The sequence below is a fragment of the Humulus lupulus genome, chromosome 3 (genome assembly GCF_963169125.1).
Source record: "Humulus lupulus chromosome 3, drHumLupu1.1, whole genome shotgun sequence".
Classification (NCBI taxonomy): Eukaryota; Viridiplantae; Streptophyta; class Magnoliopsida; order Rosales; family Cannabaceae; genus Humulus; species Humulus lupulus.
Window position 1 is genome coordinate 278,987,418 of NC_084795.1, and position 10,873 is coordinate 278,998,290.

A 10,873-nucleotide genomic window follows, 5' to 3' on the forward strand; every position below is an offset into this window, starting at 1 on the left:
TGTATAGTGATACTATGATAGATTGTATGTTTGTACTTCTCAAATTCTTAAACTAAATGAGATCTGTAATATCTTACTTTAGTTGAGAAATTGAGGTTTCGTTGTTTGTTTTGTTCATTAACTGTGATTGATTTTATTCTATTAATAACAAATACTATAGATTTGTCATTGAAGTAGCAAAACTACTTTCAAAAAGTATTAGGAGAAGACATGAAGAATTTGCTTTATGCAGGAGAGAACGTGTTAATTATTCTGAAGTGGAGAATCAGATCTGTAGCAATTTCAATATTAAGGAACACATAGACATGGTCATTTTTGTTCATGGGTCTTATAAGGATAATAAAGTGGGTTTATCAGTTGTGGCATTTCAAAATAATGTTAGTGAATGGCAGGGGAAAACAAATCTTAAGCAGGTGGTTAGTGCTACTCAAGGTGAACTGCTAGCAATCAAAATGGCTCTGTTTTGGGTTTTGGAGAATGGGTGGCAATGTATACTTGTTTTCACTGATAATTTAGTGGCAACAAATTCCTTGGTGGAAGGAAACAAGATTCCAGATTGGTCACTATGGAGTCTTTCGGAAGAAGTACTTAAGCTCAGTTCTAATTTTAATTATTGTAGTTTTTACTATCTTAGAAGAATAGACAATAGCCTAGCTGATGTTTGGCAAAAAAAAAAAAGCTAGAGTTTCTATCCAAAACGCCATTGTTTTTCATAGGGAGGGACCCCCTCTTGTAGTACCCATCTTTCACTTTTAGTTAATGAACATGTTCCGTTTTCGCAAACAAATAAAATAAAAAAATCCTATGCATTCTAATCATTTCAAAATAATACAAATTCATTTGATTATACCCAAAAATACCACAACCATTTTTTCTCCCCCAAATTTTGAGTCTTTATTCTCTCTCTCTCTCTCGGTGATTCTCCCCCCGCCATACCCATGACACCTCCTCCCTCTCACCGACTCCCTCTCCCCTCCTCCCTCTAAGGCTTGACCTCCTCCCTCTCGTCGTCTCGCCTCTTTCTATCTCCTCGTCTTGGCTTCTCCATCAAGCTCTACCTATGCCTTTGCCTTCTCCCTCTCACCCTCGGCTTTGAGTAAAGGTTAGGCTCAAATTGATTGGGTTTTTTTTAATGTTCTTGCATTGTTTATGTGGATTGAATGTGTGGCCCGATGGGGTTTTGAAGTTTTTTTTAATCCTTTTTAAGCTAAATGTGGTTGATTGAGTATATTGTTGTCGTTTGTTTGTTTTTTTTTTGTCTGGGTATGTCGATTTGAGAGTGGGTAGTTTGCTAGGGGTTATTTTATGTTGCTCGATGGTTAGATAGCTACTTCGATGCTTGCTCAATGGGGTCGATGCATGCTTGATTCTTGCTCGATGATGCTAGGGCCGATAGATAGGTTAGGTTCGATAGAGTTGATGCTCAATGCTTGCGTGATGCAAGTTCGATGGTTGCTCGATGGGGGTTAGGTGAGAAAGGGATCAAGGGTATTGTTTGATTGGGTTCGATGCATGCTCGATGGGGATTCGATATGTTAGGTCATATATGGTCTGAGGTATATACTCAATGGGGGTTCGATGGTGTAAGTCAGATGTTATATGAAATATAATCAAATTTTGGTTCGATGGTGGGTTCGATATGGATGGTCAGATGTTGAACAATATGCATATTTCTACCTACTTTTCTATCCAAAATTGAAGATAAAATTTTGGTACGAAACCTACCTCATTTTATCCATTCATTTTTCTCTTTCATCATTTTTTCTCTCCTACCAAACATACATTTTTATTTTCTTTTTTTTCTCTCCAAATTTTTTTATTCTCTATCTTTTAACCTTTACCAAAAATAAATAAAATTTAGTTAGTTTATTGGGATATTTGCAGCATAAATACCCAATATTTTACACTTGTTATAGTTAAATATCTGATCTTTTATTTTTACGGAAAAATACTCAATATTTAATATATATTAATGATAAATACCTAATTTTTTTTCTTTGCGGCAAAAATACCTAAAGTTTTAAAAACATTACTTTTTCCAATGCCTCATCTGCTGGAGCTGTTAAGTGTTGACTCACCAGATATGTATTACTCTGTAATTTATATATTTTTGTTATCAAAATATGTATTTTTTAAATTTGTAATAATTTAAAATGTCTTTTCAATTCATTTTTCTAATTTAAAATATTTTTTTAAAAAAATAAATATGAAATGGATCAATTACATAACAACAAATGTCCGCTTAATCAATATGCTTAACAGTTCCAACACAGGAGGTACTGATAAAAGTAATGATTTAGCAACTTTAGGTATTTTCGTCGCAAAGAAAAAATATTAAGTATTTATCTTTAATATATATTGAATATTAAGTATTTTTATCGTAAAAATAAAAGAATTGGTTTTTAACGGGTAAAAAATGAGGTATTTATGCCGCCAACGTGACAGTGGAGAAATAATATATCCTAGTTTACGGCGTCGTTTTAGATCGTACGGAAAAAGAACTCATAGATGGAAGAGTATAATCGAAGCTTTTGTTAATAAAGTTACACCTCGGTTTGTAGTTTTTGACGAAGAACATAAGAACAAGATGGCGACCTCAACTTTGGAATCAAAACCTTCTTTCGACATTTCTCAGTGCCACCATACACCCTTTTACTGGTACCTTCAATTCTGTCTGAAGATCCTTTTTTTTCTTTTTTGTTCTTTGTGATTAACTGTAAATGTTTGTATATAAGCAAGCGATTGCGAATTCATACTAGATGAAGCTTTATGCCATTTCTGATGATGGATATTTCTCTAAATGTCTAAAAAATAGATGGGGAATTTTAATTTTTTTGTGCAATAGAATATATTGGGGAAAAAGAGAAGCTTTTATAGGCTTGTGTTAAAAGTGTAATCTTGATTTATTGTTAATTAAATTTATGGGATTTGATTTGATCGGATTTGTTTTATGTTGCAGCTTGTGATTGGTGTTTTTTCTTATGTTTGTTGTCGTTGCTTTATGACTTTTTGCTTGCAGTGAGGAGAATGTATACTTGCTTGGCAAGAAACTGTGTAAAGATGGGATAGCAGAGGCAGATGGCTCTGATCTTTTTGTCGTTTTTATCTCCAACGAGAAGAAACAGGCATGTATTTGATTAATGTGTACCATATTTTCTTCTTGATTTATCACCAAAGTCCAAGTCTTTATAAAATTGTCACTGAGTTTGAGTCTTTATTTTAGCATTGCTTTTAACAATTGGAGCATTATACTTGAGTTGTTGTTGTAGTCAAATGCACATAGAAGAGATGAAAAAAAAATACAGACTGTTGTAGATATTGAGCTGTCTATTCTCTTGTTGTAAAAGTTTAAGCAAATAAGGTGGATGGGAAGTTGGCATTGCTTTTTGTCTTATCTTTTGGATTTAAAGAGAGATTTTCATCTGTGTTAATGCAGGACTTGACTTGAACTGAGTAGATATAGTGTTAAGTTAGTTGATTCTTTTTCTTTTTTGGTTTTTAGGTTCCTTTATGGCGTCAAAGGGCCAGTAACAGAGCAGATGGAGCTGTTCTATGGGATTATCATGTCATCTGCGTACAGGTAGGATCATAATCTTCATCACTGTTGGGGAAGTTATGTAAATTTGCCATAGTAAATCTCACAAGAGACTGATTTGTTCTTGAAATTCTCGCTGATTTGCTGTTAATTGTTTACTTAAAAGATCTGGGAATTTCATTTGTCTTAGTAGAGAAAAAAAGGAGGTGGCTCTGCTCCCTTAGTGTGGGATTTAGACTCTAGTCTTTCATTACCTTCTCCTTTAGCAACCTATGTTTCAGAAACTGTTCGGCCATCATTTTCGCTCTTTTCTGAGTATCAAAGGTATTTTCTACATTGTTTTGCTTCTTGTTTATTGAAAATGACTGCATTTCAAATGAGTATGGATGTGTAGCTATTGTCAATTTCATATATTTATGATTTTATTGTACTTATCCAAAAAAAGAAAAGAAAAAGAGAAGGTGATTTAAAAGTACATTCTGATTCAGAACTAGATAAAGCTTCCGTTAAGATATTGCTTTTTCTTGTATCAGATTTTTCCGGATTGTGCACGCTCCAATATTTCTTGTTGGCTTTGCATCTGATAGAAGACATATGAAAGATTCTGCTGGAAACTGGTCTGCTGAACCCCCTACTTATGATCCCATTGTTGCCCAAGGTAAATCCTAGAGCAGCTAAAAATATTCTTTTTCAGTGTCAACTAAGCAACACTTTGTTTCTAATCTTATGCCATTTGACTGTATATTATAATGTGCAACTCCTTAGCTCTTCATTGTATATTCAGTTTAGCTTGACTGTAAACTGTTACTTTCCTGTAGCCATTTTTTTCCCTCCTATATTTACTGATTAGTATTACCATGTGATAAACAAAGAATGATGATGAAGCATATAATCCACAGAAAAATATGGCTTCTTAATTCTCTATGTATGTATATATATATTCTCATCATTCAACTTGGAGAGAATCATTCTTGTACCACCCAAATCTCCCCCACTTCAGTAAGAAATGAGAACTTCATAAAAGAAAAGGAGAACCCTTTTCATTAGGGACTTGAATTTAGGAATTTTTATATTGAACAACCATAGTAAATGTAAATTAGTGTTCTTCTTAGTTAACTGTTCTGACTTAATGAGCTTCAATTCAAATTATATTTAGTTTACTTTATTCAACTGTGCAGATGGAACTGTGCACAACCTAAATGAATACATGGAAATCCACCTTTCCGACGCGTTGAAAACAGTAGAAGCTGATTCGGTGGGTGCAGTTTTCACTGAGAAACTTGGAGTGGTTATTGGTGAGAATCAGTTGGAGGAATTCTTTTCTCAAATTTCATGATCTATGTCACAACTCTTGCATCAACTGGACTTGCATAGCCATTTTCTTTTCTTTTGTAAGATAATATGTAATGAGTTCCATGCTGCATCATATTTGGATTGTTTGTTGGCCAGCTACTGCCATTGTCTGTAAAATGTCTAACTGTACTATCATGAACGGTCATGATCGAACCCAATCGATAGGGTATACCCTACCACAGCCGCTCCCATAAAACAATTCATTCGGAATGAACTGTTACTCGCCCCCATTAATTTTCATCAGGTACTGGCTCTGATGAAGTAACTATGTGAAGTTCTACTATTTGCTGTTCCATTGGAATGAGTTAATATGTTCCTTCTGGGGCCAAAAAATGAAGTGAAAAGTCTCTTGGTATCTTTGTGTTTATAAGAAATACACCCTTATGTGATTCTTGGACCATTTTATTGGGCTGTTTTGTTTTGTTTGTGCCTTTTTTACTGGCTGCAAAAATCAGCCAATTCTGATGAATGGCAGTGCACAACCTAATATAATCTCCTGATCCCCAAAAATAAATTGCCTCATGAGCTATGCTATTTAGCATTACTCTTAAGCATCAATTGAGTAATTTAGAAGCAAAACTATAGAAGACAATAATAGCTAATAGGCTTTCGAGGGACATTTGTTTATTCATATAATAAGGAATACTGATGGCCACTTTGATAAACAAAAATAATAAGAAAGATTTTAGTTATTTTTTAAATTTTAAATTATTTTATCTTTTTTATTCTTTCTTAAAATAATTATTTTAAATTAAACATTAATAAATATTATTTTATTAAAATTAATAAAAATGATTTAAAATAATGAAAATTTTATATATTTTCATCAATTTAAAATATAAATTATTTTTTTTAAAAAAAAGTAAAGGAAAAATAGAAGTTTTAAATATTTTGATTAATTTTATTAATATTAATTTTTTTTTATTATTTTGAAAGTAAAAATAACTAAAATTTTATATTTTTTTTCATTTTCTTATTATACCTCAAAATAATTTTAAAAAGTAAGTATAAAAGTGTAACATTTTGAAGACGGTTAGATTTTACCAACCTATCCTACACCAATCCACTAAATAAAGTTAGTCAACCAAGGTCAAAACAGACCTTTCTTTTAGATACATGTGCAATTTACAAAGCACCACGTGTCTATACAAACTGTAGAAAAATACCCTAAACAAAAGCTAACAAAGTTTATCTCCTTTCCATAAAGATGAGCTACCTTCGAAAACCTCTCTGCAACAAAACTTTGTTAGGGCAAAACCAGAAAAAAGGGATTTGAGATATGTAATTACACATAAATGCAACAGAAATTAAGAGGGTAAAGAAAACACAAAGATTTTCAAGGTTCGCCCCAAAAATGGGCTACTTCCTCGTTGAGCTCGCCTCGGGGATGCAGTTCAGTCTTTTCATTCAACATTCATGATATTGGGTACAACAAAGGGAGGTTCCGAGTCACAGAACACTGACTGGTAAGCCTAAAAAACTATCTTGCTCTCTGTTTTGTTCACTCTTATCTTAATTTTCTTACTAACACTCTCTCTTTTTCTTTATGTACAAAAACCTCACGATGAGAAAACACTCTCTGACTTGGGGATTCTTGGAGCTTAATTTCAGATCTTGAAGAAGGCTCTCACATCTGTTTGATAAGCTTTTCCTTTTCCTTTTATACTAGTTGATGTACTGAGTGTTTGAAAACTGTATTCTGTTGAGATCTTGATAGATTAGTTATGTTGTAATCTTGCTAAGCTGTACAAGTTATTTTGACAAAGCAGCCTTATAAGGGAATTTAAACAACAAAGATATTGAGTATATTTACTGCAAAAAAAAAAAATTGGGGATAAAATTGTAACATTTTGAAAACAATAATTATTTTAGCCGTCATTTAATTTGAATTTTATTTTATATATGTATAATTAATAATTAAATAAATATAAAATTAAAATATATATATAAAAAATTTTAATTAGGCGAGTTGAACAGATTGTCAAAAGTTTGAATGTTAGATTTTACGGGTTAGGACGGATTGAATTTTTTTTTTTGGCATAGCCCCAGTTGATTGGTATGAACTTTACCAAAGCAAGGTCACAATCATAAAAACATATTAACTTTTCCACCCTGCTTGGGTTATTTACGTGAGTTTTAAGCACCCCCATTGATTTTCATATTATAACTCATCGAAGGTATTAGCTCAAAGAATCTAATTTTCGTTAACCATATAGTGAGGAAAAAGAAAAATTGTTTCTTTTTTGCATAGAGATTCTTTGTCAAGAATAAAAAAATAAGCCCCTATGTCGTTAAATAAAAAATATATAAATTTTGAATTTTGCTAAACATATTACTTGTCCAAGTCTCCAAATATTTTTCAAAGTGCAACCTTGATTTCGATCAAAACTTTAATGCCAAGCAATGAATATTATGTTTCATCCTCACTGTCTGAAAGCAAGCAATCTTGTATTTGTTCTCTGAAACCCAAAAAAAGAAAACAAAATTAGCAGAATGCATAGCTTTCCGAGATAAACTAATAAATATAATTATTATGATAAACTTAGAATATGTGTTTATTAACTTTTAGATAAACAAACCACTATGAAACTATATATTTATGTATTCTAATTCTCACCTTAGAATACTGAGATTGCCCAATTTGCTGCTATGCTTGGCTTTTGAAACTAATGGCTGCGGTAAAAGCATGTAGAAGTTGTCCTTAGATATGGGATCTTTAGGAAGAATCTGAAACTGACAACTCGAGCAGCATTCGACACTAAAAAGATGAGAATTTTTGTGCGAGTCTCCCACACCCACATCAGTGGAGCTTAGCAGCTCAGATTTGCTGAGTGGGCTATTGCAGATAGGGCAGAATGATTCTGAGGAAATTGATTCATTAGGCTTAAGATTATATCTCTTCTGACGCCTTCGGGTGGCCAAAGGAACATTAGTGTCGATGATCTCAGGAATCCTGTTGAAATCAAATGGAGTGAGCTTTCCAGCTGTTCTGACAATCGTGCTTTGCCGAGAAGGATTTTCCTCCTGAAGAACAAAATGTTTACAACAACACTTAGGGAATTGCTGGTAAGAACTCTTTGAAAGAAGCTTCAAGAGACAAGAATTAAAATAGACCGTCAAGTTCTTTATATATACATATACACACATTTTATTGATTTTAAGACCTTTTAAGTGAATCTATTCTGTGAGCTCAAACAAGTTATTTGAAGGGGAAAAAAAAAAGCCAGTAACTTGTGGTATTTCAAACTTTTAAACCAATCTCATCAACTCATCTGAAAAAATTGGTGGTATTATTTTTTATAGATCACACATGATCCATGTAAGGCAGTGAAGCAAACTTAACAAAAATGTGCCAAATCAAACTATAGGTTCATCAGTAGTACCTAGTCCTACTAATAACACTATTGTGCACAAGCAAATTGTGGAAGTCATTATTTTATAAACGCGTGGAGCGTGCTACACCATTTTCAGTGAATATTTGAGCTCACGCAAACTAAGAAAGACCAAGGCCAAAGAATACCTGTAACAACTTCACAAATGACGAGACCAAGCTATTGATTCCAGAGCAAGGACTTCTAATCAACTCAATAGTCTTTAGGCTGCCCTGCCAAGTTGAGAATTGGACTCATTACTAAATACAAATTTGATACAGTTTATAAAGTAGTGGAAGACAGTTAATACGAACCCATCAAGGTCACAAAGCATGTTAAGCTCATCTAATAGACAATCTCGAAGTGGAAGCACTACAGGGACATTCCACCTTGCATCAACATACTGAATATCTGCTGGTAAGGAATATCCTTTCCCCTGTAATAAAAAAGTAAAGAGGGAATAAAGGTCAAATGCAATCCACGACTGACTGAAGAAATTTGCTAACATTCAATTTTTCAATTGGAATATTATAAATCTGTTTTGTGCATGACAACATGTTGGCTTTGTGTACGTCTTCGAAACTTTAAATATAGCTATCAGAACACAATAAAACGACTCCAATGTGGTTATCTATGATTTTCTAAGTTATAATTTCCCTGTAACTTTAAGGGAGTGTTCATAAACCTTCTAGATCATTAATAACAATAATAAATAAATAAATAAACAAACCTTGACTGTGGCTGTAAGAACATGGGAAGCTATCCTTGATGTGCATGAACCTAGCACAAGTCTGTTGTATCCATTTTCAGCAGCAATCTGCAGCAGCACAAACAAAATATTGGGATAAACATTTAGTTCTTCATATATAGTATTTTTCTTTCACATATATTTTTCTTTTCTTTAATCGAACCTTTTGCAAGCACAACATCCTAAGATGAATCAAAAGATCTTCTTTACCAGTGGTATCAGTAACACCATCTAACAATTTACTCAGTTGGTCCTTTCCATCAGTAGATTCGGATGAGAAGAGACTTTCAATTGGGAAAACAAATAATTCTTTGGTTGGCGGGGCTAAACTTGACACAATCTGTCCGATCTCTTCGATTCCTTCAATAACTTCATAAGAAGGAACAGACCAAGCAACACTTTCATCAATAAAAGCAACTCCCACACCAAAGACCGGCAATGATCTATCCCTACTTGCATCAAAATTCTGCTGTGCTTTGTACTGCAACTCATGTACGAATTGTAAAGCAACCCTGAAAGAAAAATATCCTCTTCTTACAATGTAATTCTGAAGGAAAAAAAAGGGACCTAAATCAATGTAAAATCTGAAAGAACCCAATCCAAGGTCCCTACAACAGTAACATTACACTCCAACAAAACATTATGCAGAAATTGTCAATATGCTAAGCACCAATTAACATAAATAAATGAAATGCAAGCTAGCTTTCTGTTCTGTTTTAATGAAATATATGGAGCTTTCCTTACTATGTTCATTGAGCGTAATTTCACCAAACATTTGACTTGCACAAAACAAAAAAATCAACAATTTAAATGTTGTTGAGAAAGCTGTGAACAAGAAAAAGGGTTCTATTCCTATAGTTTATATATAAACACATTAGTACTCAGAAAAAGTAGAAACAAATTCCAAATCCTTCCATTAAAGATGGGATTTTAATAAATTGTTATTCAGCTTTTACAGAAGAAAAAGAACCAAAAAATAATATATATATATATATCAACACTCAAGCTTCTTACTGTTCCAAACAAAATTTCATCCCATCCTAGAATTTCGTAAACCTACAATATGAATAGCTTAGAAATTCAAGGTAGATACCGACCTGGAAGAAGGGCCACCGGAGAAGGCAACAAGGACCTTATCAGTGGGCGAAATCATGGCGTTGGAGGTGACAGCCAGCCGAAACTTTCCAAACAGATTGCTTCGAAAGCAGTCACCGCAGAACCTGGCGTCATCGCCGGAGGCGGAGGATTCTGATGATATAGGCCGGTTGGCCTTGCACTTGAGGCAGAGACCATGGTGATTACCGTTTGCAATTGGATTGGGTTGGGCAGCGGCGGCGGCGGCTGATTTAGTGGTATTGGTCGGTGGTGTTGGAGGTGGTACTACTCCTCGTTCGTGATCATCTTCTTCGTTTTTGTAGCAGTTTGATTGGCAGCCTGAACCACTAGTGCAGGCCATTTTTGTGGAGTTGAAAGCTCTGTTGGAGGGTTGGGACGTTAGGGCATGAACCTAACTAGTATGTATGGAGATAACTTTTAAACTACGGTCGTTATTGATTTGTTTGATTAGGTGTGTTCGTTCGATCTTTAAGTTATGTAATCTAAAGATTTTTACTATCATCCCGTCCAATTAATTTGTAGGTATAATTATTTATTGGATTTAATCGGTTTTATCTCTTAAATGTGTACTTTTATTTATGTATTTGATCTTATTGGATTTACACATAAATTTTCAACATTTATTTAACTTAATTTATTCAAAAAAAAAATTCATAATATTATTAATAAAAATACTAATTTATTCAAAATGTTAGAGTACTCTGCAAATATAACATAAATTATAAGCATAATTCTAAATAATATATTTTA

The 10,873-nt window shown here is 33.3% G+C and overlaps 2 protein-coding genes across 2 annotated transcripts; one reads left to right on the forward strand and one right to left on the reverse strand.

Annotated features, from left to right (window-relative positions):
• The first annotated feature begins 2,505 nt into the window (after nt 1–2,505).
• Nucleotides 2,506–5,243, forward strand: LOC133824535 (protein N-terminal glutamine amidohydrolase). The gene is made up of 6 exons (XM_062257430.1): nt 2,506–2,658; nt 3,020–3,125; nt 3,503–3,580; nt 3,729–3,859; nt 4,069–4,193; nt 4,714–5,243. The coding sequence occupies exons 1-6, from the start codon at nt 2,588–2,590 to the stop codon at nt 4,869–4,871; spliced, it is 669 nt and encodes a 222-aa protein (XP_062113414.1). The 5' UTR covers nt 2,506–2,587; the 3' UTR covers nt 4,872–5,243.
• A 1,931-nt stretch (nt 5,244–7,174) lies between these two features.
• LOC133824537 (cytoplasmic tRNA 2-thiolation protein 2) lies at nt 7,175–10,553 on the reverse strand. The gene is made up of 7 exons (XM_062257431.1): nt 10,105–10,553; nt 9,171–9,519; nt 8,990–9,076; nt 8,574–8,695; nt 8,409–8,487; nt 7,506–7,912; nt 7,175–7,347 (listed from the first exon to the last, which is right to left on the reverse strand). Exons 1-7 carry the CDS (start codon nt 10,461–10,463, stop codon nt 7,299–7,301), a joined length of 1,452 nt encoding a protein of 483 aa, XP_062113415.1. The 5' UTR covers nt 10,464–10,553; the 3' UTR covers nt 7,175–7,298.
• Nucleotides 10,554–10,873: the final 320 nt, after the last annotated feature.

What these genes read in the sequence shown, in the direction of transcription:
- LOC133824535 (XM_062257430.1), top strand. Translation starts at nt 2,588, where the DNA reads ATGGCGACCTCAACTTTGGAATCAAAACCTTCTTTCGACATTTCTCAG. An exon ending in ATCATGTCATCTGCGTACAG is followed by an intron (nt 3,581 to 3,728) that starts GTAGGATCATAA and finishes TTGTCTTAGTAG; the next exon opens with AGAAAAAAAGGAGGTGGCTC. An exon ending in TGATCCCATTGTTGCCCAAG is followed by an intron (nt 4,194 to 4,713) that starts GTAAATCCTAGA and finishes TCAACTGTGCAG; the next exon opens with ATGGAACTGTGCACAACCTA.
- LOC133824537 (XM_062257431.1), bottom strand. Translation starts at nt 10,463, where the DNA reads ATGGCCTGCACTAGTGGTTCAGGCTGCCAATCAAACTGCTACAAAAAC. An exon ending in CATTTGTGAAGTTGTTACAG is followed by an intron (nt 7,913 to 8,408) that starts GTATTCTTTGGC and finishes TTTGTTCTTCAG; the next exon opens with GAGGAAAATCCTTCTCGGCA. An exon ending in GGCAATCTCAGTATTCTAAG is followed by an intron (nt 7,348 to 7,505) that starts GTGAGAATTAGA and finishes TTTGGGTTTCAG; the next exon opens with AGAACAAATACAAGATTGCT.